The sequence below is a fragment of the Rattus norvegicus genome, chromosome 8, assembly GCF_021556685.1.
Source record: "Rattus norvegicus strain SHRSP/BbbUtx chromosome 8, alternate assembly SHRSP_T2T, whole genome shotgun sequence".
In the NCBI taxonomy this organism is placed as follows: Eukaryota; Metazoa; Chordata; class Mammalia; order Rodentia; family Muridae; genus Rattus; species Rattus norvegicus.
The window spans coordinates 58899542-58927526 of NC_141541.1; the positions used below are offsets into that span (position 1 = coordinate 58899542).

General features: G+C 46.6%; 1 protein-coding gene, 1 long non-coding RNA gene and 1 pseudogene across 8 annotated transcripts in view; 1 reads left to right on the forward strand and 2 right to left on the reverse strand.

Moving 5' to 3' along the window:
• Positions 1–310: 310 nt before the first annotated feature.
• On the reverse strand, positions 311–3513 carry LOC108351703 (60S ribosomal protein L27a-like; annotated as a pseudogene). Its single transcript, XR_015627646.1, has one exon. The product of XR_015627646.1 is annotated as a 60S ribosomal protein L27a-like (transcript).
• Positions 311–6756, reverse strand: LOC134480165 (uncharacterized). Of its 2 annotated transcripts, XR_015627648.1 has the most exons (4): positions 6670–6756; positions 5796–5887; positions 5356–5536; positions 311–604 (listed from the first exon to the last, which is right to left on the reverse strand). It is a non-coding gene; the product is annotated as an uncharacterized LOC134480165 (long non-coding RNA). The 2 variants fall into 2 exon arrangements; XR_015627647.1 differs by lacking the exon at positions 311–604 and having other exon boundaries at positions 5146–5536.
• Positions 6757–6859: 103 nt separating this feature from the next.
• Ppp2r1b (protein phosphatase 2 scaffold subunit A beta) overlaps positions 6860–27985 on the forward strand; it is a 32208-nt gene continuing 11082 nt past the window's right edge. For 2 of the 5 annotated variants that reach the window (XM_087561921.1, XM_087561922.1), the window contains exons 1-14: positions 6860–6987; positions 7740–7830; positions 8430–8530; positions 11079–11311; positions 11904–12051; positions 14792–14947; positions 15174–15288; positions 15681–15751; positions 16015–16149; positions 18248–18421; positions 20672–20732; positions 24723–24877; positions 25369–25511; positions 25895–25986. In XM_087561921.1, coding sequence (XP_087418047.1) covers positions 6874–6987; positions 7740–7830; positions 8430–8530; positions 11079–11311; positions 11904–12051; positions 14792–14947; positions 15174–15288; positions 15681–15751; positions 16015–16149; positions 18248–18421; positions 20672–20732; positions 24723–24877; positions 25369–25511; positions 25895–25986 — 1789 coding nt within the window. In that variant the 5' untranslated portion in view covers positions 6860–6873. 5 annotated transcript variants of the gene reach the window in all.

Consider the following 27985-nt stretch of genomic DNA (forward strand, 5'->3'; position numbering starts at 1 on the left):
TAAGAGTAGCTAATAGTAAAGTGTGGGCCTGTAGCTCAGTTTAGAGCAGTCCTTGTACATTGCCTTTTTTCTTGTAGATGGGTTAATTGATACTCATAGATCCTGTACCCCTCTCCCATCCCTTCTTTTGTCCCTCCCCTTGGAATCCAGCATGGGTGTCAACTGTGCTAGCCATTACTCTGCTACTGAGCTCATTGCCAGTCCACCGGGACCCACTGGAAGTCTCCATCCTTCACCTGCACTGGTGCTAGAATGGAGATCCTGTAAGAACAGATGAGCAAAAGAAAGATCCAGTCAAGGTCAGCACACATTTTTGTAAACCACTTTAATCCCTTCGGTAACCACAGTCTGGAGTTTGCAGACAGCACCCTCAGTCTTTGTTGGGGCTTTCCTAGAACATGTGGACCCCAGCTAAATCTAATCTTACAGTCAGATCAGAGAGGGAGCAGCTTTCCTGAAGCCCTAGAGATCAGTATACATTCTGGTTTGTGATTACAAGTCTCAGCTATATTTCTGCCAAGTTATGAGAGGCATGCGCAGGGGATCTTGGCACAGGTCCTTTTTTAAGACTGGTGACTCTTCTAAACAGTTCTCCCGAGCACCTCTGAAAAGAAAGCGAGAAGGAACATCAGCTGGGGTGGGGGTGGGGGGCAGGAGGGTGACATCAGGCCAGAGCACCCTGGAGAGCACGAACACGTGAAAGTTACTCCCGCTCTTTGCAAGATCAAATCTCTGGCTGGGAACAATTGTACAGGCTGCCTGCCGAGGGTTACTACTAATGCTAGGCCGAGAATAAATTGTGATAAGAAGCTGGGCTCTACCCTGCGGGCACAGGGGAACTGAGCAGAGAATAGATGGGTATCTATGGATGCCATAGGTAAGACCAGCTCAGGGAGGCTGCAGTAGGGCGATCGAGCCCCAAATGTATGTAACAGTCTCCATGTTTCAAATTCCAAAAGCTTAGATGCAGTGAGTCTAGCAACCAAAAAAGGGTATTATCAGGAACACGGGAAAATGGATGATATTTGAGTAAGATGTGAAGTTTGTGTGTGTGTGTGTGTGTGTGTGTGTGTGTGTGTCTGTGTGTGTGTGTGTGTGTGTGTCTGTGTCTGTGTCTGTGTCTGTGTGTAATAGATCACTGGCTGGCTTCAGACACAAAGACATCCACCTGCCTATGCTTCCTGCGTGCGTGCTAAGGTTAAAGGTGAATGCGGTGGCTGGATTCTTCTTAAGATTGGCTGAGGGGCTGGGGATTTAGCTCAGTGGTAGAGCGCTTACCTAGGAAGCACAAGGCCCTGGGTTCGGTCCCCAGCTCCGAAAAAAAGAACCAAAAAAAAAAAAAAAAAAGATTGGCTGGAACTCTTGTTCTTCCTATTTATACCCTCCAAGTGCTGCGCCATGGGTGCACGCTGCCACATCGTGCTCTAAACATCGGATGGATGTAATCTGAACAGCCACACAAATCAACTGGACAGGCTACAGTCACACAAACTAAGACTCACAGAGTAAGTAATTCACTCAGCATCATACAGCTGGCAACTGGTAGAAATGGCGTTGCAGCCTACAGCATCCCTGGCCCCAAGGATGTCCTCTCAATGGTCATAGGTAGTACCCTACAAAGACCTAATTAGACCAATCCTTTGATTTGCTCTCACCGAGAATTCAAGTGGTGTTTTACCCTAGAGGCCCAGGGGATGAAGGGTGGAAAGACAGCCGCCATGCTCCTGAAACCAGGCCTTTGCTGTCTGCCCTCAGCTAAGTCCTGTGCTCGCCGTTGGAGTACTGCCGTCTCAAGGAGGGGAGGGGGACTTGCCACCAAGAGAAAAAGGTAAAAATCATGAAACTGTGGGGGAAATATTTGCATTCCTGAGAATGAGATGGTGTTCCCGAAAACACAAACTGAAGCCGTCACTAGAGCCACCATGGAAACTGCTACGTGGTAATGAATGAAGCATGGACCCGGGAGTCTGTGTACAGGGTCATCCTGCTGAGTGAAGGCCCAGATCTGTTTTATCCATAGGTCCCACATCCGTAGATCCAAACGGAAGCTTTCTGAACAGACTTCTTTCCCTGTCATTATGCCTAAACAGGCAGAGCATTGAGTGTGTCAGGGAAATGACCTGGAGATGATTTGGAACACACGGCTGGGTGCAGACTTTACACAGGCACCGAACCACTTCACAGAAGTGCCTTGAGCTTCACCGTCTTTTGTCACAGAGCTGTGTGCTGCAGCCAAGCCCTTGGCCGATGCTAAGGGATGGCCATCTTGGGAAGGCACTGTGCGGCTCAGCTCCATTCACAAAGTGAGAAATTCATCCCCTTTCTTGTTGGTGCTGCTGGTGAGACACAAGTCTAGGTGTGCTATAACCCACAGGCCTCTCTCTGCGCTAGCCAGTGGACGAGGTTGGGACCAGCATTGTGCCTGAGGAAGAGGCAAAGGGCCTGTTGAGGGTGACGATGCCATTCAGGCTTCCTTAGGATTGGTCCTTTTCTGTGTGACAGAGAGAGCTGTGATGGCCGTGGATTCCTCCAGCCTGTGTATTCATATTCTTGCTGTGGTATTGTGCAGTTCACCCTGGGTGAGTGAGCTGCTGTGTGGGTGTCAGAGCTCTGGTTCTGTACTGAGACAGTCTCGTTCCTTCCATCCTCAGTCTAGACTCAGCTGCTGCCCCTGGGCTCCCTGGTCACTAGTTTTTTTGTAGTGTGTGTGGGAAGTGGAGAGGAAGCTAAGCAGCCTTGAGAGGAGATGGGGAATGAAAGTAGTTCATCGCCACAGGCTGTATTGGTAGACACGGCAGGCTGCCAGGAATTAATTTTGTAATCAGGCAAAACCCATAGCCAGTTGGAAAGAATTGCTTATTGATAAGCAGTTAGGATTATTATTTGCTTTTCCTGGACAGAGGTGGACTCCAGAGAGTTCAGCTTCCCCCACCCCCCTCTGTGCCAGTGCTCCTTGCCTGACCTGGTGATTGTCTTCCCAGATAAACCCCTTTTTTTTTTTTCATGGAAAATGTTTGCATTTAATTAACCTCTGAAGTGGCTTTAAGCCACCAGAACACAGGCACCTCCAACACCCTTCATCTTCTCCTCAGCTCTTCTGCTGAAGAATTTGGCCTTCACCATGACAGGTTGCTTAGGGAGCTTCCCCTTCCCCAGAACTTTGTAGTAGCCTGATCGAACAACATCAATGATGGGAGCAGCTCCAGTCTTGTTTTTTGCTGCATTGACCCGTGTCTGCTCGCTGACCAACGTCCATAATTTATCCAGGTTGACAGTTGGGCAGAAGCTCTGGTTCCTCTTCAAGTGGTAATGCCTCATGCCAGCTTTGCCGAAGTAACCAGGATGATATTTGTCAGAGTTGATCCTGTAGTGATGCACGCCTCCAGCATTCCCTCGGCCTCCTGGGTGCTTGCGGTGCTTACCAATGCGACCGTGGCCGTGGCTCACGTGGCCCCGGAGTTTCCAGGTCTTCCTCAGTCTGGATGGCATGGCGGTGGCAGAAAAGAAAGAGCCCAGATAAACCTTTTAATGAGCTTCAAACATCTGCCACATTAGAGTCTCTGGAGAGCCCTGGAAGATGTCTGGCTCCAGGTTTAGGAATTCTGACTCAGTAAGTCTGAGGTAGAGGCCAGGAATCTGCACAGGTATCACTCTATAGCCCTTGCTGGTCTGGAGCTCAGAGAGATCCACCTGCCTCTGCCTCCCGAGGGCCGGGATGCATTGCATTGTTTTCTTTTAATAAAGCACGTGTGTGTGGTGAGGCCTATGCGAGGGCGTCTTGCTCCATCATTCTCTACCTCGCTCTGTCTACCACTTCTTCCGTTAAGACAGCCAGCGTCTCTCACTCAACCCAGGGCCAGGCTGGCTGGCAGGCAGCAAGCCCCGTGTTTACGTAGTCAGTGCTTCCCCCCCCCCCCCCCCCACTGAACTTCCTAGTTAACCTAGTTAACTTCTCATTTTCATCCTGTAGATTAAGTCCAAAACCTCGAGCAGGTGAAGACCATGCTCTGTCGCTGAGCTACACCCACAGGACATCCATGGCCCTCAGTAGATGTCAGTAGGTCAGATTCCCCCAGTGCCTGCCTTTGGGCTTGGCCCCTCCTTCTCCCTGCCATGGCTCCTTTTCGGTTCTTTGTGGGAGGGTTTATTAGCCTCTCTGCTTTATTACCTGCTCTGTTCTCACAACTTCAGTTACTGCAGTAGGAACCAGGTGGTTAGCTCTGTTTTACAGGGGTGAGGGGGTGGAGAGTGTGACTGAGGCTTGGTGAGAAGGTAGGTCACGGTGAGTCAGAGACAGGTGGGAACTGAAGTCTGGCCTCCGGGACTCTCAAACCAGGCAATTTCTAGGCTCTGTTTCCTCAGTTTGTGATTTCATATTTAATCATAGTCATTCCCTAGGCCTCCACTCATTGTGCTTGGGCGAGCAGATCACAGCTGCCTCTGAGGCAGCCTAGCTTAATGCCAGTGTGCCAGGTTTATAGGCTATGGAGGGGTGGGGCTGACTAGTCTTCTCTCTGTGCTGGTGTCTCTTACCATTTTGGAACACATTTTAGATCAGGGCCTAAGGGCCTAGAGGGGGATGGAGCAGTGTCTGCTGCATGCTAGGCAAGTGCAGGTAAGACCGCAGGCCTGAGCGACCCACCCACGCCTGGCTGGACCCATCAGTGTCTCTCTCTGAACGCTGGCCAGCCTAGAGCTATCCGTCCCCGCCTCTGCCCCCTAAGCACTGAGATTGTGGGCAGCCCCTGGGTGTACTTTCTCTGGGAGTTGAGGGGACCTGGAGCTCACTATGTAGACCAGGCAGGCTTTAAATTCACAAAGCCCCACCAGCCTCTCTGTCTTCCTCATGCTGGGATTAAAGGCATGGACCTTTAAACATGGCTGGCTCCACTTTTAAAGAGAAAAAATAAAAAATCCCAAGAACTCGGTCAAGTTATTAAATGTTACTTAAATTTTCAAATATAAAGCGATATTATATTCTTTTAAAACTACAGTCTTTAAACGTCTACAAAACCAGATCTACAAGTTAAATACAAATGAAGCCACAAGACCAATATTATTAAAATCAACAATGTTGATATTTTTGCAATTCAATATGACAAATGTGTCTGATACTTAAGCCAAGTCTCGCTTTGTGAGTCTGGGCTCGCCGGCTGAAGCTCACCTTCTTTAGGGTTGGGCACACTCATGCCTCGAGTTTCTTCATTTTCTCACCACGTTTAGAAACACTGAGACTATAATTGCTTGATGCCCTTTAGCTTTTATTTTGTGCACAAAAACATATTTTTTCATTTAACTGCCACCTCTGTTCACTTCTTACGAGCCCAGAACAATAAAAGCTGTGTTGAAACTCACGCAAATACAGGTGCTGAAATCGTGTGGCAAGGCTGATTCAGGTAGTTCTTGGGGGCCAGCTAGATGGCTCAGTGGATAAGGGTGTGTGTCACCAACTCTGACAACCAGAGTTCAGTCACTGGAACCCACTTGGTAAAAACCCGCTCTGCAAGCTGTCCTTTGACTACTTGTTCAGCGGCTCCTGTGTATATAACACACATACACATTTTTTGTAATTAAAAAATAGCCACCCCTGCGGTCCAGACCATGCCTTAAATGATTTTTAAAAGTTATCGAAATGAGCGCCTTTAAGCATTCATTCGTGTACAGAAGTTGAAAAACAAAACCAAACAAACCCAAAACTGAAGTCTGTTGGTTTTCAAGCTTTGAATATGAAAGACTAACTATCTCCCATCTTCTAGTAGGAGTCCCATGCTTTAAAAAGAAAATAAAAATCTTACCTAAGTTGCATTTATTAATGACAATTTCCTTAATGCACAAAATCGTGTCATCTGAGAACTTGGACAGAGCTTCCAATCTAAGTTGCTTATATCTAAGTTGAAAAGAGAGATAGTCACTTTGTGCTGTTCCTTAGGGTAAGTGGAAAATTTCCATTAAATTCTGTGTGAAAATGCTCAGACCACCTTCTCCTGGGGCCCTTTAAACTCCTGGAGGTTTAGGGAGGCCAGTTTCCATCCGCACTGAATTGGGGAGAATAAAACTGGGCCCAATTACGCTAGGTTGTTGTGTTTCTTGGTAAAGGAAAAAAAAAAAAAAAAAAAAAAAGACAATACAACAGAAGGCGCCATTCCAGTACCACACTGAAAAAGAAACACGAAAACAAGAGAGCAGCATGTTTTGAACAGCTTGCGTGGAAAAAATATTGACTGGGGAGTTTGGACAGCACGGTTCATTTTCTCTCACCGCCCTCATTATTTGTCTTAAGGAGCAGGAGCCAGCCAGGATTCTGGCAAACAGACCAGAGGAAGATGTGTGTGTGTGTGTGTGTGTGTGTGTGTGTGTGTGTGTGTGTGTGTGTGTGTGTGTGTGTGTGGGGGGGGGGGGGGGGGGGGCTTGTCGCCCAGGGGGAAATAAAGGCCGAGACCCAGCGGCTCAGGGCCAGCATTAAGTTGGGGGTGGCGGGGGAGGTGTTAAAGCTTCTTCCTCCTGGCCGGTCTTTGAGTTCTACTGAGGCTCAGCACCCATCATTAAGGCCCCTCTCCTTCAGAGCACAGCAAGCAGACGATGAATCCCTGCCCTTGTTTCTTTCGGCTGGGGAAAGGATGCAGGGGTTCCATTGGTTTTTTCAGCCCTCCCTTCTTCTGGAGTTCAGACCTTCAGTTCCAGCAATGGGGGTCAGGCCGGAGCCTCCACGCGCAGGGAAAAAACTTGACTCCATCGGTTCCTCAGAGCCGTCGGATTGGATTTAGCCCCGCCTGCTTGTGTGTGGGGCGTGGCCTGAGCGTGGGGCGTGGCCCGGGTGCTGGGCGTGGCCTGGGCGCGGGGCCTTCGGCGGCGACCAGCCAGAGGAGAAAGAACATGGCGGGCGCAGCAGGGCCAGGGACCGTTCCGGGGGCAGCGGGCGGAGATGGAGACGATTCACTCTACCCGATCGCGGTTTTAATCGACGAGCTCCGCAATGAGGACGTGCAGGTACTAGGCTGGGCTGGGGAGCCGAGGCGAGGGCGGAAGCGCACATGGTAGGGAAGCAGGAAGGCCGGCTCAGCCTTAGGGACGACCCCGGGGTGGGAGAGTCGTATTCAGCCTCGGGACCGGACGGGACCAAGGCGTGGGGCGGCGGGTCCGCGGTGGTCCCTCTCAGCTCCGGCTGCCCTCCCTCGACCCTCTGGGGCGGTGGCGTCCATCTGCTCCTGGCAGTGGGCGGGGAACCAGTTCGCGCCTCGGGTGAACGAGCGCTGACGAGTTGCGGGGCTGCCCGGAGCAGGGGAGCGGCCCGGGGCCAGGGTTCCCTTTGAAGTGCTGCGGAGTGTCTGTCGTCAGGCAAACTAGCTGGGCTGGTAGGGTGGAAAGAGCTCCGCAGCTGATTAACCCAGATGAGAGGTGCATCATCAGTTGTGATGGAACTTTTCCCTGAAAGGGAGGAGTTGTACTTAACCGTTTCACCTGCTTCTTTCCGTCCAGAGTTCTCTCTTTAAAGAATCTCTCACTGTCCGCGTGTTTTCATTCATTCATTTCTTCCCCGGCCCTTCAGTGTTCTCCCTAGGATAGCTTCTGGCTAATAACGTGTTAAACGGTCCTTGAGTTTTCCTAGGAATGAGATCTAAGTGAAAGTCTCATTCATCCATCCTTGTATACTGTGTCCCAGTCATCTCACCTATTTGCTTCTTTGACCTGAATTGCAATAATCGCTTTGCTTTGTTCTTCCTCCCACTTTATTTTTAAAGCTCCGTCTCAACAGTATTAAGAAGTTATCAACTATTGCTCTAGCACTCGGGGTAGAAAGGACTCGAACTGAACTGCTGCCTTTCCTTACAGGTATGTGTCCTTTGAAAGAAACACGCCCCATTTCCCTTTGGCGCTCTCTCTCTCTCTCTCTCTCTCTCTCTCTCTCTATATATATATATATATATATATATATATATATATATATATATATACATAGTTACCTGGAGTATTGATAAGTACTAGATTGAGCAGGTGTGCAATCCTTCTTCAAGGTGTACAGAAGTGCTACATACAGCTAGACATACTCAAACAAAAACCGTATAGTTAATGGGAAGGTAATTGATGTGAAATGTGAATTTCTTTTGAAATGATACTAGTGTTTTGCCTGCGTGTATGTCTGTGTGAAAGTGTCAGATCCCCTGGGACTGGAGTTAGAGACAGTTGTGAGCTGCCATGTGGTTGCTGGGCATTGAGCCCTGCTCCTCTGGAAGAGCAGCCAGTGGCCTTAACCAGCAAGCCATCTCTCCAGCCGCAGGACATGAATTTCTTAGTAATTCTGTGAGACATTCAGGAAGACTTCTGGTTTAGAGGGGGAAGACAATGCTTTTAGGATTCAAGTTGCAGCAGCCTTGTGAGTACCAGCTCAGTGGCACTTTCCCCCATGGGTAACCAACTGTCGTTCTTTTCAGATACAATTTATGATGAAGATGAGGTGCTGTTAGCTCTTGCCGAGCAGCTGGGGAATTTCACTGGTTTGGTGGGAGGCCCTGACTTTGCCCACTGTCTGCTGGTGAGTACTTGTCTCTGTTCTGCATGCCTTTGGGAACTTTGTAGGACCCGCAGTGCCTTTATTAGCTGGTGATAGACACATTGCAGCTTTTTATGCAGCTCTTATGGGCAGAGGATAATAATGTAGTTGAGTGAATAATGTAGGTGCTTTAGTAATGATGACACTCAGTTCTTATTCTATCAGCCGAATATAAGAACTCATTTCTATCTCTACAGTCTTACCAGTTTAGCGATGCGGAGGGAAAGAACTTGATTTGGTTTCCCCCTTTTCTTTTGTTTGTATTTTTTGAGACAACCCTTGTTATGTAACCTTGGTTGACTTGGAAGTCTATTTAGACCAGGCTAGCTTTGAACTCGCAGAGAACCTCCTGCCTCTCTCTCCAGATTGCTAAGATTCAAGGTATGTACCATTATGCTGATGAACTGGGCTTTAAAGAATGACTAGAAACTGACCAGCTAGACAAGGCAGGACTGTCTGTTTAGGGGTTTAAGCATTGCGTATTCAATTCTGGCTCCCATGGTTCCTAGCTCTACCTTGATGGTTCTGTAGAACTCCAGACATAGGTGGATAATAGGTAAGTGGAGACTTGTAGAAAGCAACAGATTTATATACAGGTTGTCATTTTCTCCTCAAAATATGCCTCTTGGAGTCATATCACTAGCTACCTAGCTATACAAGGCCAACCTAGAAGAGAGCTTCGACCTTAGTGATGCTATAGGCGTGTATGCTAGGCCAGTGCTCTCTCACTGAGCTGCAGCCTAGCAGGAGAAGGCCTCCTTAAATGCTCTTTTCCTCCCTCAAGGCTAGGCTATTAGTCTTGTAGGCTTTGCATCCATCCCAAGTCAGTCTTAAAAGCACATTCATGTGCTAAGCACTTGTCCCCAGCTAGTGGCATTGTTTTGGGGTTTCTGTTCTTGGACTCTTTTGTCTCCTTGCTGTAAGGCAGAGAAGCTCTTCTTTATTACTGCCACATTGTGCTGAGGCTCATGGGGCCAGGCCATGATATGAACCCTTGAAACTCAACCAGAATAAATCCTTTGTTTCTGTTAGCTGTTTGGGTTCACAGCAATGAAAAACTCACTATGTATACACGTTTCTCTTGATAACTTCACTCCATGCACGTTGGAATGTTCCTTATAAGCCCACCTCATTGTTGCCCTAAGACGTTGGCTACAGGCATTATCTCTAGGGAGATACTATTTAGAATTTTCTATAGGAGCCCATGTAAGTCTGACAACTTCATTTTGTATCAGAGAGGCCTTGCCTGTTACAACCATCCCCTCGCCCGTCACCCTTGCTCTAACTTGATGTCTCCCCCATTACAGTGCAGGCTCCTTTGGAGCAAGGTGCCCTGTGTGCTCGTTCAGCACAGCAGCAGTCTTTGATGGGAAGTGAGTTTCAGGCTGCACGGGAGTGTTTTGAGCTCAGAGCTGACAGAGTATAAAACCCGGGGCTAGTGAGCAGAAGAATCTCGGGCTCAGAAACGGGCACTGGGAAACAGAATTCAAATGAAGGGACAACTCCTAAGCCATTTCCCGGAGGTTGGCCATCTCCTGTGGTAGTTCTAGACTGTGTCACAGTAGGCAGGGGACAGATCGTGAAAGACTGACTAGTAAGAAGCGGTGTTTTTTCAGGGGACCTCTGACACACCCTCTAGGAAAGCACAAAGCTCTCTACTTTTTTGAACCACATTAGGCAGCACACTTCTTCTTTTCAAGTCCCAATCGTCTTTCTTGGTCAGTCTGCCATGGAGTTTTGTTCTAATTTCACAGCTTTAGCTTCTGCTCAGTCAAGTGGGATCAAATACAAATTTAGAAAGGCAGCTAGAGATTCAGAGGAGCAGCCCGTCTCCACTGTCCACCAGGCCGCATCGCTAGGTTACTGATGGGCCAGACCTTGAACCTCCTCTTGTCCTTTATGTCTCTGGATCTGCAAGGTCACCACTACCTCTGCATTTGTTTCCGATTGTCTGAAACTCCCATTCTTTGGCTCATGGAAAGATTCTGAATACATTTGGGGGGAAAGTGGTGTAGTCAGCTTTTTATTGGTTGGGAAAGTTGGGGCTCTTGAGCTCTCCTGGACAGGGTTGTTCACACCTCCAAGAATGGTAGGATGGTGCAGGGAAGGGCATGGACTCTGTACCTGACAAGAATTGATCATGCAGTGTGGCACCCACGGCTGGCCGTGGTTTTGGACTGGTTCCTAAGGAAGTAGCACACTCCTGTCTCAATGTGGCTGCAAAGCATTTCAACTCCAGCTCCAAATAATAGTGATTCTGTGTCAAGTCTCTTCCACAGTGTCATTTGTAGACACCATCTGGGAATTGCCATCTGGGACATTCCATCTTGGCTTTTCTACAGAAGTCGTGTCTTCAGGTTGGCCACACCATATGTTATCACTGTGTTATCTGAAAGTAACCATTTGGTATGATGTAGTTAACATTCTGGTTATATGTACCGTTTCCCTTCAGTCACATAAAAGGTGGCATTCTGTGTCTAACCTGATTTAGTAAGTTGTCATCTCTGGTTTTCCTTTTCGATCTCTGCAGCCTCCTTTGGAAAGTTTGGCTACGGTGGAGGAGACTGTCGTTCGAGACAAGGCTGTGGAGTCCCTGAGGCAGATCTCCCAGGAGCACACTCCCGTTGCCCTGGAAGCTCATTTTGTACCCCTGGTGAAGCGCTTGGCAAGTGGGGATTGGTTCACATCTCGCACATCTGCATGCGGTTTGTTCAGCGTTTGCTACCCCAGAGCTTCAAATGCTGTCAAGGCAGAGATCCGACAGTAAGGCAGTTTTTAGTGTTTGGGACTCACAGCAGGGTTTACCCAGCTCTCTGTTTCCAACAGAGCTTCATACGAGGCTAGTGGGCTTGGCGATCTTTTCCATGTAGTTACATATACTAATGGCTTATTTTGTTCATGCGCATGTGCAAGCATGTGTGTGTGTGTGTTTGTGTTTGCGCGCGTATACATGCATGCATGTGCGTGCATATTTCATGTGGCAGCCTCTGGTGTTGATCTTCAGGTACCTTTCTTCCTTTTCTTTGACTCAGGGTTTCTCATTAGCCTTGAATTCACTTCATAGGCTAACCTACCTGGCCTGCACACTTTCGGGGGACTGCCTGCCTCTGCCTCCCATCTTGCCCCTCTAAGGTTATAGGCACTCCCACTGTGTTCAGCTGTGTAAGAGGGTCCTGGGGACGATGAGTGGGCTTCATGCCTGGGAGGTAGACACTTTCCTGTCTAAGCTGTTTTTCTAGTCTTTTCTTACCCCTGTGAGTAGAAACCTAGTCATTGATGTTTATAAGAGACTGAAAGGTACTTGGTGCTTGCTTGCCCATGTGTATGACAGGAAGTACCTTATTTTATGCTGCAGGCACTTCCGTTCCCTGTGCTCGGATGATACACCAATGGTGCGACGTGCTGCTGCTTCCAAATTGGGTGAATTTGCAAAAGTTTTGGAATTAGACAGTGTTAAAACTGAAATTGTTCCATTATTCACGAATCTGGCTTCAGATGAACAGGTAACTGGAGACCTTTGATGCTAATGTAGGATTGTTTTGCAACATAATACTCAGTTCCTACCTGGTGTTTCTTTCTTAATTAGGCCCCACTTTTCTTTGTTAGTAGCTGTTAAAAGGAAGAGTTGGAGAAGAATTGGGTTCCATCACTAGGAAGCCAGGGCTGCATCAGGGACAGGTGTCTTGCAGAATTATGGGCTCTGTTACATATGGAGATGAAGCATTTCCTGGAATTCTGACTTTGTTAATTTCTGCATTAGAGTATGGTTGTACTGCACACAACAGTGACCTTAAATCCAAGGGTCTGGGTTTCCTTGGTGTAGAAATGAGAAAAATTGGGAATTCCTAAATTCTTTAATACAGTTGTTTGTCAGTACAGAGTGTGGGGATGGTTCTAGGATCATGTAAGAGTGCTTATCTTAGATTTCAGGTCCCATATGTAAAATGGTGTACACAATCTCCAGAACACAGACACTCAAGGAAGTGGAAGTCCAGCTAGTTTATGAAGCTTGGTTAAGGCTATATGTAGCTAGTTGAGTGTACATAGGCTTTAGCCACAGCACGGGGGCCGGTTTCTTTGTGTTGGGATAGGAGTAGGCAGGCGTAGAATCTTTATTTGGAATTTAGCTGGTAATATTTCCCATGATGTAATTTGGCATTTTCTTTTGTCTCCTATACTTCCTGTTTGCAGATTTTAAAAATTTTTTTATTTATTTTTTTGATGAAGGCCAGCCAGGAAATGCTTTGAGGGGCCTATAGTTCCTATGAAACTCCACTCCCATGGTCCAAAAGCAGCCAGAGTATGAGAACCAATGGGCATGAAACTTACCCATGTCCTAGGTGGGAGCTGGCTGTGAGCATTTGGTGCTCAGAAAATACTCCATGTATTTTATTTTGGAGAAATGGAAATACACTGTGCTCCCTCTGACTGCGTATAGAAGACCTGCTCCTGGCTTACCCGTGGACAGAAACATTAAGTACCTACATATATATATATATATATAACTATGTAAGGCATGGTTCTTATGTTAACTGCTGTGTTAAAGGCAGACAGGGTCCTTACTCTCATGGAACTTACATTATAATGGAGGAAAACAAACATGATAAAAATCAGGCATAAATGTTATAAAAATCAATGTAACACAGTAGAACACTGGCTGCTAGTCAGCAGAACTCTGAAGAAGTGACAGGCAGGCGGGAGACAACTAACATTGGAACATGGTGGTTGAAAGAGTTCAGGGAAGACAGGAGTGGAGAAGGAAGGTGGGAGCAGATCATAGCCCAGGGAAGACTTTGCAGTTTTGATTTTCTACTGTAGACTCAGTGAGGCTGTACGTAGATGTGGAGAAGAGGTGTGGTGTGTAATTTACATTTTTGAAAGGTCATTCTGTCTTATGAGTGGAAACAAAATTGTAGGACGGATAAGAATAGAAAGAGAAGGCCAGGTAGGTGGCATTGATAGGAGCCAGGCAAATGATGAGGGTGCTTTGTTGTGTGTGTGTGCTCTATTGTATCACATAGACAGCAGTTTCTTGTCTCATTTTTCCTTTGGTGCTCAGAGGATTATATGTCTAAAGTTTTACTTTATCTGATTTTCCTAAGTCTGCAGTCATGACTTCTAATGTCTGACTGAGCTTTAATTTAGTGTTCTACTTACTCAGAAGACATCCAAGGGTCCCGCTTGGCGCCTAGCAGCTCTGTACACAGAGACACAAGTTAGCTTCCGCCTTTCTGTGCGCACTGGAGCCTGACTGTGTCACTTGGCTGTCACCTTGTCCCTTGTCCCATCTCATGCTGCTGTGATCAGCTGGAAAGAGCTGTCATGGTGATCTCCTTTGTCCTTTAAATTCTTCAAATGTGTTATTAAGTACTTAGGCAAGGATAATTTTTCAACTCCTTATAATGCTTTGAATATAGCATAGTTTAAAAAAATTACTCTTTATATCAGATGTGGGTAAAATGTTTGCCTGATCAACACTCAGAACCCATGGAAAGGTGGAAGGGGAAATCTGACTTAAGGGTGTTGTCTTCTGACTCCCACACACATTATTAACATACAGTAAATAACATTTAGAGCATCTTCTTTATGTTAATAAAATCTTGGTGCTGCAGTCAAGATAATTTAAACAGATTACCATTTGTGGTTTTCACATGCCAGACTAGGCAAAGGAAGAAGTTATGCAGCCATTTGAAGACTTCAAGCCACAGCATCATATCTTAACTAGGGTTGCCATTGCTGCCATGACCAAAAAGCAAGTTGGGGAGGAAAGGGTTTATTTGGCTTACACTTCCACAATGAAGAAGTTCATCATTGAAGGAAGCTAGAACAGGAACTCAAACAGGGCAGGAACCTAGGAGGAACTGGTGCAGAGGCCATGGAGGGGTGCTTGCTCCCCTCCCCATGGGCTTGCTCCCCTCATGACCTACTTATCCTACTCTCTGATAGAACCCAGGACCATCTGTCCAGGGATAGCACCGCCCACAGTGGACTTGCCCCACTCCCATAAATCATTGATTCGGAAGATGCCCTACAGGCTTGGGTACAGCTTGATCTTCTCTGGCATCTTGCCAGTTGAGGCTCCCTCCTCATGGATAACTCTAGCTTATTGTCCCATTGACAACTCAGCAGCACAGTGGTTTTTCTCTCCCCTGCTTTCTGAAGTAGTACCTGTGGCAGAAATCTCATACTGCACTCCGTGCAGCATTTCAGCAAATTGACCAAACAGACTGTTTTTCTCTTTAGGATTCTGTGCGCCTGCTAGCTGTAGAAGCGTGTGTCAGTATTGCCCAGCTACTGTCTCAGGATGACCTGGAAGCCTTGGTAATGCCTACACTTCGGCAAGCAGCAGAAGATAAATCTTGGCGGGTTCGCTACATGGTGGCTGACAAATTTTCAGAGGTAAAATGTGTTGGCATTTCAAGGATTAAAAACCTCAAAGGCATTTGCCCCACAGATTTTCTATCGGACACAGCTTACAAATTCTGTTGAATGGTTGTGAATTAAAAAAATAAGAGAGCCTGCTTAGTTTTTCCATTTTCATTACTCTATGCTTTTGATGATTGTACTAAATTTTGTTTTTACTATTTTGTTAGTATACATTACACCTGTATAAATTGTTTCCTAGCTCCAGAAAGCGGTGGGCCCTAAAATTGCACTCAGTGACCTCATCCCCGCCTTCCAGAGCCTCCTCAGAGACTGCGAGGCCGAAGTCCGAGCAGCCGCTGCCCACAAAGTAAGAGGTGAGACTGGCTGTGGAGTCCTGTGACTTTGGCGTTGTCCACTCACTGTAGTTTGGATGGCGTTTTGCTAAAGTAGGACCCAAAATGTATAAACCAGAGAAAAATGAGTCTGTGCAGCAACATTTCCCACTCTGATGCAGTTGTCATGGTAGGAAGTCTGGCCTAGTTTTAATTCATAAGACGCTGCAGACAGATGATACCAGCATGCGGAATGTGGCACTGTCCTCGAGAGCTGAGGAAGGTCCCATAGTTGAGATCAGAGGACTTTCAGCTCTGCTGTGAGAAGTAGGCGTATTGCCCCACAGAGGTTGTTTGCTTGGACTTATGATTTAACTTGGAAGATGTGGTTAATTGTCCTTGGCTCCTTGACAGCACTGTGTTTCCTGTTTCAGAGCTTTGTGAGAACCTGCCCACTGAAGGCAGAGAGACCGTGATTATGAACCAAATCCTGCCCTATATAAAGGTGAATGTGACTTCATTTTATTTTGTTTACCCTACCTATGAAGCTCTTAGCATTTAAAGAAGAAAGAGGCATAAATGAATCAAATGCATAATGTGTGAAAATATTTATAGTTGATTTGTGCATGTTATACTTGTAAAGCTTGTGGACGCATAGTCTGTTACTCCAGACGGCTGGGTCGGCCGCTCTGCTGACCAGTGCTGCTGTGGACTGCTTGGGAGGTGGTGTGCAGGCTTTCGTTGTCTTTAATTTTTATTCTGTTTTAGGAATTAGTGTCTGATACCAACCAACATGTCAAGTCAGCCCTAGCTTCTGTAATTATGGGATTATCTACAGTTTTGGGCAAAGAGAATACCATTGAACATCTTCTGCCTCTGTTTTTAGCTCAATTAAAGGATGAGGTGAGTCTGGCTATGAATCCCTTTGCTTTGGTGTAATTGATTTGATAGGATCTTGTTTCTTCTCCTTTTCTTTTTTTCTTTTGGGTTTTTTGAGACAGGGTTTCTTTGGGTAGCTCTGGCTGTCCTGGAACTCGCCACTCTGTAGACCAGGCTGGCCTTGAGCTTAGAGACCTGCCCGCCTCTCTGCCTCCCAAGTGCTGGGATTAAAGGGACTGGAAAGCTTTGGTTTGGTGATTTTGCTAAGATAGGACCCAAAGTGTGAAGATGGGGCGGGGGAATCATAGTTTAGATGTTTGACAATCCTTCTCTTTGGGTATAGGGTTACAGGTTTCCCCAAAACTGGGCACAAGGAGTAATTAAAAACAAACCCAATTGTGTGTGGTGGAAAATGCCTTTAATCCCAGCACTCTGGAGACAGAGGCAGGTGGATCTCTAAGTTCAAGGCCAGCCTGGTCATAGACCAAGTTCTAGGAGAGCCAGGGTTACTTAGAGAAATGCTGCCTCTAAAACCAAACCAACCAAGCAACCAACCAAGAGCGGCTGGAGAGGGAGCTGCATGGTGAGCTGCATGAGCTCTTCCAGAGGACGTTGGTTTGCTTCCCAGCATGAGCTAACAACTGTCAGTGACTCTGGTTCCGTGGGGTCTGAGCCTCTTCTGGCCATTGCAGGTGCCAGGTCCACAGAGCATAAACATGTTCATGTAAGTCATGAAATACGTCAGTCTTAAACTAGCCTGAACTACCTGCTAAATGTTTTATGTTATATCACTGGTTCCTTATAGTTAAAGTTCATATATCTTTGCTTAAACAGTATCTTTTTACTTATGTTTAAAATGTAGCTTCAGATATTAACATTTAGTGGCCTGAGGTGTGGCTCAGCAGTTAAGAGGCCTGCTACTTGTAGAGGACCAGAGCTCCAATTCTGGTGTCCATATTGAATGGCCCATAAGTGCAACTCCAGTTCCAGAGGATCCAACTCCCTCGCTGGCCTTCATGGGCACCCACACATTTGGGCACACATGTACACTTTACACAGACAGTACATACATACAGATGAACAAATGATGTGAAAGTTAGTGTCAGGCATGATCGGAGTGCTTTGGATATGCCATTCACACCCAGCGGGCTTGGGGCTGACTCCTCATGCAGAGGAAGTGAAGCACAGGGATAGACATCTGAGGTCTCCCCGCGCAGGGGCAGACCTAAGACTTGAGTACATAGAACTGAACTCCAGGGCCTGGGCTTTTTACCATCGCATAGACTTTATGCTTAATTATTAATTAAAAGTTTTTTTTTTTCTATTCTTTTTTTGGAGCTGGGGACCGAACTCAGGGCCTTGTGCTTGCTAGGCAAGCGCTCTACCACTGAGCCAAATCCCCAACCCCTAATTAAAAGTTTAAACTTTATTATTGTGTGAGTGAGTGTGCACTCGTGTATACATACAGAGCTCAGAGGCTATCTCTGTGGAGTCTGTTCTCTCAATCCTCCTTTATACGAGTTCTGGGGATTGAATCCAGATTGCCAGTTTGTGAGGCAAGCCCCTGTTCCTGCTGAGCCTTCTCACCTGCCAATTTGTTAATTGATTTTTAAATTACAAAATCATGACTTTTTACTGATACTGTGGTTACGATTAGTGACACTGTGTTTTGGATTACCTGTGTACGTAGCACTAAGGATTTCTCTCTGCCGGTATTCCTCTGGTCAGTTCTGGCCCTCAAGTCCATGGCTCTGTGCAGGCTGGACAAATGCCTTTCTCACAGCCTCACTGCAGCTTACCCCACCTTTTAAAACCTGAGCTGAGACTTAATTTCTGTTTTCTGTTTTGGTTTGTTTGTTTTTTTTTTTTTTCAAGACAGGGTCTGTCTGTGCAGCCCTGGCTGTTCTGGAGCTCATTCTGTAGACCAGGGTGACCCCCACCTTAAGAGATCTGCCCTCCTGTGCCTCCCAAGTGCTGGGGTACAAGATGTGGGCCACCCCCCAGCTTAGTACTTTTCATTTGAAGTTCTGTTTAGCACTTTTTATTTTCTCATGCTAGGAGAGTACTGGGCAAAGCAGCTAATTTTCACATGGAGTCTCTGGGGCTTGTGTGTTTATTGTAGTGTCCAGAAGTTCGTTTAAATATCATCTCCAATTTGGATTGTGTGAATGAAGTGATTGGAATCCGTCAGCTCTCTCAGTCTCTCCTCCCTGCCATTGTGGAACTGGCTGAGGACGCCAAGTGGAGGGTCCGCTTGGCGATCATTGAGTACATGCCGCTGCTGGCTGGCCAGCTGGTGAGTACCGTGCCGGGGAGTCCGATTGTGGACTTACGGCGAGTGGGGGCTCAGGTAGTCAGGCTGCTGTGTCTCCATCAGATGCACTGGAGTAAATTCTTGTGGCCTGCAGGATGCTTTTGTGTTTGCTTGCTTTTTCAAGACAAGGTTTCTCTGTGTGGCTTGGTCATCCTGGCTCTCCCTGTAGACCAGGTCTGCCTACTCTGCCTGCTGGGATTAGAGGTGTGTGCCACCATCTCAGAGGATGGTTTTTATTTTCAGTGGTGCATTATGGCCTAACAGGAGGGTGGTCCAGAAACACATTCACCTTACTGCCTCCTCATGATAAAGGTGTAGAATATGTAATTTCTTTATTAGTTTTATTCTAATAGATGTGAGTAGTTAACATTTCAAAGCTGACTCTACTGCACACCTTTCCCTTTTTTCTCAGTAGGGGAAGACGAGGGCAAGCTTGTTAGCCTCACCCCTACCCATGGTAGCTCTTAGACAGTTAACTGTGGGGTGGTTTCTGTGGCTTCATGGTGCTAGTTATTAATTAGACACTTGGCATTTCCTACGAGTTGGATGAAGGGAGACCTGAGTAGTTTCAGAATGCTCATGGATCAGTTTACTGCTGACATTTCTGTACTTTGCCCCCCAACCCCAGTGCCCTGCCCTGCCCAAAGGTTCATTTCCACTCCTTTCGGATCACAGCACATGGGCTCGTATTTTCTTGACCACTGCACCATTACTGATTTGGGTGGTTTATGAGCATGCGTCTTGTAGATAGCCATGTTTTATCAAATCTGAAATTCTCTGTTCCTCAAAATGAAGGGCAAAGATCCTAACTTATCCATGTGTCAAGTGATGTCATCTTATCATGTTTCTTCACCATCCATTCCAAATGGGGGTCATTTTCTGTTCCTCTGTCATCTTCTGTGTCACTGTCTAGAGTGGAAAGCAGCAGTGGCTAATGATGGGCTTGCTAGGTGGAACGAAGCCCCTGTGTGGAAGGAGGTGGAGGAGGTGGATTGTGTTTACCATTTCTTTGAACCTTACCCCACCAGACCTGGAAAGTCTCCAGGGCTGCCAGCAGTATGCAGAAGAGTGTGGAAAGAAGACAGATGTCGTCTTGGCTGGTTAACACCTTCTGGCCGGGGCAACATCCCTCAGTCATGGACACTGGCTGGGGTGGCATCTGTCAGTCATGGTCACTGTGTCTTTCTCTCTAGAACTGGAGTTACAGTTGTGAACTGCCATGTAGGTGCTTGGAACAAAAACCAGGCTTTTTGTAAGAGCTCAAATGTTCTTAATGGCTGGGCCATCTCTTGCCTCCATATTAGTATTCTTAATTTTTCTTTTTGTGTAAACTTTTAGTCAATAACATTTTCTCATGACTGTCCAGCCCAGCTCATAGGCCTGATGAGTAAATACAGAGTTAAACCACAGACTGTCTAAAGGAGATCACAGGGAAATCCTCAATCTGGAATAAAAGTAGGAGTCTGAGAGCTGATGCTGTGGGCGAAGTGCCTGCCAGATTTGGTCATGGCCTGGTGAAGCCGTCCTGTGTAAACACAGAACCCTTGTTGTTGGTCTTTCTTTACATACATCGTCACTGGTCAGGAATGTCTCAGACGTGAACCAGAAAGGAAGGCACCAGTTAAGTGTGCATCCTGGGCTTACCTGTGTGGTGTGTATGTCCTATGGCAAGAGGTCTTCGTTTGTTCCCAGCCTGTGTGGGGACCACAGGCTGAGAGTCAGGCGCCAGCTATCACTTCTACCTTTGTCCTGCACACTGGTGCCTGTTTTTTCTCTCTACTGCCTTCTCTCATGCTCTAGAAACACTGTCTTCTGTTGGTGATCTCTTGGTGTCACTTGCTGCGTGCTCAAGGACTTGTTAACTAAAAAGGAGAGATGAGAATTACCAAGCCCCTCAGCAGCTATTTTTCTGGGTAATTCACTTTCCCATGGTGTCTAGATTTGCTCTGCAGACTTCTTCCTGTGCTGTGCCTGTTCTGCTCAGCCCTGTGCGTGTGCATGTGTAGTTCAGTTCTGCCTTCCATAAGCTTGGCTGGCATCACTCTCGCCTGGTTTTGCCTTCTCTGATAGTATCATAGTTTGTAATTCTATGCTACTGTTTTTATGGCTCTTTTGTGGTTCAGCTTATGTGCAAGTGTGCCCTTAGCTTTTAGGTCAATATTGTACAGTGTAAATAGAACATCTTGTCCTAACTCTGGAAATGTTTACTAATGGAATCTTCTATATCCATAGGGTGTGGAGTTTTTTGATGAAAAGCTGAATTCTTTGTGTATGGCCTGGCTTGTGGATCATGGTGAGTAGACAAGTTAAAAACAGATATTATGAAAAAAAAAAAAACAGATATTATGGGAAGTCCAGGCTTCTGCGTGTTTGTGATGTGCACACATGGCTGTTTGCAGAGGAATCCTGTGGGACACACACTTTGCCTTGACAATGTAATGCTGAAGAAAGGTTGGTGAAGTTCCACTGGCTTTCCCCAACTCCATAAACATTTACTTAATCTGGGACAGGGTCTCACTGTGCAGCTCTGGCTGGTCTTCTGCCTGTCTCCTGAGTGTTGGGAGTAAAGACAGGTTCAACCTGGCTACAGATCTGACATTTGTACTTCTGTTATTTTCTGTTTTCAATGTGTTTTCTGGGCTGAGTAGCCCTGCCCTCTCTACCTCTTGAGACGGACATTTCCTCCAGAGCCAGGGCTTGCAGCTGACCTGTTGCTGTCGGCGTCCTGGGTAACTGGAGACCAGGCTGACAGATTGGAAAGGCCTGGGTGGAAAGGGTTGGCTACTCCAGCTTTCTCAGATGAAGTACTCATGTGCAGTAGGAGTTGGGGACATGTGCGTACCCTGAGGCAGAGCCAGGGTTTCGGTGTTGTGAAAGGAAAGCTTATTGTCTCTTCTTTGCCAGCTGCTGCTGTGCGGAGAGTGTGAGCTCAGGGCAGTTCCAATTGGTCAAGAATGCTGGTGATGCCTCAGGGCAGTGTGTGCATAGATCTCTGTCTCCCTGGTGGCTGAAGGCAGGTGGGGCCCTCTGCACCGGGTCCTAGCCTTAACCGCTTCAGTCCCAGGGAGTGCCTTCAGTTCCCATGTGATACGTCCCATGAGCTTTGGGTCCGTGTTTGGTATGTGTCATAAGCATCCTGTTGTGGTCTCAGTGTGCTGCGTATGCTTTATGTACTGCTTGCTTATAGTTGGGTACTTGTGACTGGGTAGTTGGGAAAGAATAAGAATATCCTTCTGCTTACACTTGCAGGTGACTTTGTTAAAAGCACATTTGCATCATGTGTACGAGTGTAAAAGGAAGGTTGTGAAGCCGTGTATGACAATGTGTTAGGGCGCATGTATGGATACATCTGTGCTTTTAAATGACAGTGTAAAGACCTCTTTATTCCTTGTTTTCTCAAAAGTTACATCTTTAGTGATCATTTATTTAAAAAAAAGAAAAAAAAACAAACAAAAGAAACGTGGTAACAAATAGGAAAGCATCTTTAATTTTTCTATTTTAAATCATGTGTAAGAATGTGTGTCTGTATATGGGCTTGCACTTGTGCTTGAGGGGCCTCTCGGAGGCTGAAGAGGGCATCGGATCCTGGTCAGGAGCTGAAATTGTTGTGAGCCCTCTGGCTTAGGTACTGGGAACTGGAATCCAGTTTTCTATGAGAACAGTATATATTCTTTACCACGGAGGCATCTTCCAGTCCAAGGAATTATGTTTTTATTTAAGAAAGTTTTCTTTGGGTACGTGTTCTTGTCAGTGGCATTCCCAGAGACCTTTCTATTATTATTACTTCCTTTGAATGCAGTTAAGGAATAGACGGGCCTTTTTGTCCCTCACATTTTGAAGGACCTTTAGGTTCCAGTATTTCACAAGTTGAGAAATGGCACCTGTTCTGTGTAGGTGATGGCTATAGGGGACCCAAGTGTCCTGCCTCCTTCGTTCCTTCCAATTTGGGAGTTAGTAGGGTGGAGTTTATGTAATACAGCAGCAACACACAAACTGGGGACTGCAGGGTTCCCTGATGCAGTGGGTGGGTGGCAGCTGGGAACATCCCCTTCACCTGGGCTTCCTGAAGCTTTTGCGATTTAGGTTAGATTTCTGTAATTGGAAGAAGAATGCTGTTTTTCATGTAAGTGGTGCACAGTGAGCAGTGAGCAGGTTTTTTGGGACACATCCCCCTCACCCCTCCCTGGCATGAAACTGCTGTAAGATCAGTGTGAACAGTCTGGAGAGGCTGAGGGGGTGGGCATGAAGGCTGTGTTTCTATCATTGGGCAGAGTGAGAAGGAGGCAGGGCTCAGTGAGGGAAATTTGAAGTTCCAGATTTGTTTTCTAAGTGGTGGGTATCTCACTTATTAATTTATCTTTTATAGGACAAAGATAAGTATTCAGTCAACGTTAGTGAGAATTGATAGATACGTAAAGAAACCTTTCAGATCAGCCTAACCTTAAAGGGAAAGACAGACACACAGACAAAACAAGGAGTGAAAACTTGGGAAAGGCTTGCATTCCTCTGAAAACAGAGGGGAGAGGTGCCAGGAACACAGTAGGCATCTGGCCAAGTAGAGTTCAGTGCAGTTGAGGTCTTGGTCAAGGCTCAGTCTGTGGTTACTTTGGCAGTGGAACCCTGCCACATGGCATTGTAGAAAGAATAATCATTAAAACCGGTAGCTTGGAGCAAAACACAGGTGCTGCCCATTAGTTCCCCTTTACTCTGTGTGTGTGTGTGTGTGTGTGTGTGTGTGTGTGTATGCATACATGCATGTGAGTGGTCTGTCTTCCTATATGTCTACAGGACAGAAGAGGGCATCAGATCTCATTACAGATGGTTGTGAGCCACCATGTGGTTGCTGGGAATTGAACCCAGGACCTCTGGAAGAGCAGTCAGTGAGCCATCTCTCCAGCTTCATTAGCTGCCCTTTAAAGGAAGAATGGAGGAGAGGTCTGGAGCAAAGATTATGTGTGTGACAAGAAAGAGCCCATGTGTGTGTAGGGTAAGGCACTTGACTTGAGCTTGCCCTGAGGATACTTCTGGGCATCCTGGTGTGTGTTTCTCTGCAGACTGAAGTCTGAGCATTGGCTGTTCGAGTACAGCTCCTTGTCTCCTGTCTCTGTGTTTTCCTGTTCTTAGTCTTTATAGCAGGATTTGAGTTGGGAAAAGTTGACTATCTCTTATCTTTCTGGAAGCTTGCATGGATTGTCAAGGATTGGGGCCTTGGCGTTTGGAGTTTTTGTGCTTGCCAGGTGAGAGAAGGAACCAGTAACCTGTTCCCTTTGATTGTTATCTAAGTGCAAGTTTTGAGTCTTACCAAGTCCAAAGTGAAGGGGAGCCAGGCCTTTCTGTGTTCAGGGCTGCCCAGAACAACTCATTTTGAGGGTATAACAACTCAGACTTCATGGTTTAGTTTTCTGAGGTCTTTGATAAATTACTATGAACGGGATTATTATGTGCTGACGCAGGCACACTTTTCTTTTTTTTTTTTTTTTGGTTCTTTTTTTCGGAGCTGGGGACCGAACCCAGGGCCTTGCGCTTCCTAGGTAAGCACTCTACCACTGAGCTAAATCCCCAGCCCCCACACTTTTCTTAATTAACACAAGCATTTCCAGTGGGGAACAACTTTGATTTGCAGCTGTGGAGGTGACAATGGGGACCTGTGTAGGATTTCCTCAATATCCCTCTCAGCTACTCTCTGATGCCACTTGAATAATCTTGCTAAAATCCTCTTTCGATGCTTTTGAAGTCTGTTGTGTTAGAAATGCTCTGTGGTCAGGGCTGTCCCTGAAGTCTCAAGGGTTTGGCTCTTTCCCTTGTGTCCTCGCTCTCTTCGCTGCACTCCGAGGTCCCACACATCCTCCAGTCATGGAGGGCAGTGCACTCCTCTCTTCCCAGAGTCCCTTCTTTCCGCTCAGCCTTCTCTGTCCAGTGATGACTGTGTGTGACGACTGTCCTCTGTCATGTGACTGTCTGAAAGCCTCGTATTCATTCTCTGATGGAATACTTGGTCTTTGAGGGAAGGCATCTATCTGCCGTCGTCTTTGTGTAGCACATAATAAATACCTAGTGGGCAGCTGGGTTTGTTAATGGATGATGCAGGGACCCAACCCTCACATCCGTTTCCTCGGTGGACACAGACACTTATGACAGACTGTAATAGCTGGCGTCAGCAAGGCTGTCACCTAAGTATGCGTAAGTTAGGCTTGCACAGTTTATTTGGGTCTGTGTGCTCTGGATGAAGTAGGTAATGTGTAGAACAAGCAGCCTGAAGATGTTCTCTTGTGCTCTCCTGCAGTCTATGCCATTCGGGAAGCAGCAACCAACAACCTCATGAAGTTAGTCCAGAAGTTTGGTACCGAGTGGGCCCAGAACACCATCGTCCCCAAAGTGTTGGTAATGGCAAATGATCCGAACTACTTGCACAGGATGACCACCTTATTCTGCATTAATGTGAGTATTCCCTGGGTTACTGCTAAGCTCGGGCTTTAAAAACATGTCTTTGGTTATTCATGTTCTAAGTGTCCGAGTGAGCTGTGGTATGTTAGAGTGCATTTCTTATTCTGATCAATTTGAATAATTAGAGAAAATGTTGATTTAAAATTTGGGATCTGGAGCGATGGCTCTGGACTGTGCCAGGTGATTCACCACTGTCCGGAGCTCAGCTGGTGCTGAGGACTAGACTGTCTGTCAGCAAACATCACCCTCCCAGAGCCACACATCTATAGCGAGGTGACACTAAGTATTTAAAGTTCGAGTTTGTTAGAAGTTACAGTTCGCCGTATGCAGAGCTCTTCCTTCTGAGCCACTTCATGTTCTCAGATGCTCAAGTAGGAAACACTTTTCTGTTGGTCAGCTACCTTCCCTTTAAATATGAGTTTATTTCTCTAGACTTGGGGCACATTAAGCAAATTTTAAATGTGCCACCTTATTTATTTTTCTAGGCCCTCTCTGAAGCCTGTGGTAAGGAAATAACCACTAAGCAAATGTTGCCCATCGTGTTGAAAATGGCTGGAGACCAGGTGGCAAATGTCCGCTTCAATGTGGCTAAGTCACTGCAGAAGATTGGACCCATTCTAGACACCAAGTAAGGCTTCAGTGTCGCCAGCTGTTGGTTTGGAAGAGTAACCTCCTGGTGGGGCGTAACCTCAAATAAGTCCAGCGGTTCTTCTTTGCCTAGGATGCGGGCTTATTCAGAGAATAGAATTTAGCCCTCAGTCTTAAGACTGCACGGTTTGACTTTTGCACCTACGTTCTGGGTGTGTCTAGATCACTGCCCAAAATCGAGCACATTCCTCCAAGAACTTCTTTAGAAATTATGTGATGTGCTTGTCATGTTTGTCAGTGTTTAAAAGTATTTTCATTTTAAATTTAAAAATTGCAATAGCGCAAGCCCCAAGTTTGATTCAGACTGTATTGTATTGAACTCTGCCCTCAGCCATCCTTTTCACTGTGACTTTTGACTTTCAGCGCCTTGCAGGGGGAAGTGAAGCCGGTGCTGCAGAAATTAGGTCAGGATGAAGACATGGATGTCAAATATTTTGCACAGGAAGCTATAAGTGGTATGCATTGTGTTTTGTGCTAGGCTCTGGTTGCTGGGGTGCTTCCCTCCATAGTGTGAGCGGGGGTGGGGTGGGGTGGGGGGGCAGTGCCTGCTGTGCTGGCCCATTTGGTTAGCTTAGGAATTTCTTGGCCCCTGCTGGGCTTGGTAGCACACCCTTGTAATCCCAGCACTTGGGAGGCGGAGGCAGGAGGATCCCGGAGTAGAGGAGCCTGGGCTACCTGTGACCCTATCTAAATAAAGGGAATTCTTGGCCCACTGAGCTCTGCTGAACGAGCAGGCCATCTCCGTTCCATGTGTAGGGTGTTGAGTGTTTCTGGCAAGAGCAGTGTAGTTTGGACTTGAGGCCTGACTGACTACCGCAGCAGAGTGCAGGGCCGCAGCAGCAGCTCAGACTCAGGCCTGCCACCGTTGCATGCTAAATGTTCAAGTGATCCCTCATGAACTTTCTGTACCACTAACATGATTTTGTTTGGAATTTTCCAGTTCTTGCCTTGGCATAAAGAGGAACAGGAGGGAAAAGCCTTTACTAAATTCTTATCACAGATCTCTAGTCAATGTGTTCTTACCCTGGGTGGAGAAAAATGGAAACCTTCAAGATCTCATCCAAGCAGATGGCAACAACATAGAAGAAATGAGATTTCAGTGACTTGACTCTTTCTAAACATGAACTCAGACTGGTTTTACCTCTCTGGTGGGAAGCTGTAACGCTCTCTGCTGACCAGTTGCTGACACTCCCTCGTGCAGTCATCCCTTGGGCTTCTCCCAGGGTTTCTCTCCAGCACCATTGAGGCTCCTGCCTCCTCCCTTTTGAATCAGGCCCCAGCCACTTACGATTCCAGACAGAGCCTGGATGGATTTGGACCCCGACACGGAGTGCAGTGAATCTCTTACTGTTTACACGTATCTGTGTGGCTCTCCATCTTCCCAATGTTAAGAGTAAATGGCTTAGAGTAACTTACTTTAACTATCTCCTTGGAGAGAATATTGAGGTTTGACTGTAGTGAAAGCCACGTCCTCCTGGTTACGATGGTCCGCATCAGCATCTCACTTGGAAGGAGATGGGAAGGCTAACGAACGGCTGCTCTGGTCTCCATTTGCTCAGTTGGACTGTAATCATGTCATGCAGAAGCCGGAAGTGTCTTGCTGCTAATGTGTGATGTTGAAACAATGTCAACGGCTCAGCACTGCGACTGCCTTCAAAAGCTCGTAAGAAACTTTAGTGCCTCCCACCGAGTCGTGGTTCTACTGTTTCATCGTGAAGCGTTGTCTCAGGGAAGTGCAGGGTGCACTGGTCCGGGTTTTGCCTCCAGCAGGGTTAGTGGGCATCGTGCTGACGCGACACTGCACTGTGCACTGAAGTTTGGTTGCTCAGTGTTTCCCTGTGGTGTGGGTGACGCTAGAACATTCTTCTGCTTTTACAGTAAAATTTCATTAACTTGTCCAGAAATTTAAGGTGGCAGGTCAAGCTGAAGGGTTTTCCAGAGCAAATTGTGCTTATGGAAGGCTGCCGGACACTAATTTTAGGGCGTATCTCCTTATCAGTGGGATGCCTGTGACCAGTCCCCCTGCTCTGGGCCTTCCAGGAGCAGCTCTGACACATCACACCTTTTCTGAATATTTTTCTGGATAGTTTAAATGTTTCCATCTGACTCCCTGTCTTGAGTGGACCTAGTTAATGGGGTTTTACTGCAGCCAGTTTTACTCAGTACTCTACTCGTACCACGTAGTTTGGTGTTTGCATTTGGGTTTCCGAATTGTTGATTTTACTTACAAATCCTTTTAGATATAACAAGCCCTGTTCTGTTTTGTGAAGGCCCAAAGATACCTACAAAACTTTGTACATTAAACAGAAGTTACCTGAAGCCAAGTTTGTGTAAATGTTTTCAAGTTTCTCTATTTAGAGAAGCAGGGCAGACGGTTCCCATCAGAGGCCTTGTGCCTTCATTGTAAAGTGCCGGCTACTTAGTTTCCATTTTTATGTTTTCTAGGACCAAGGT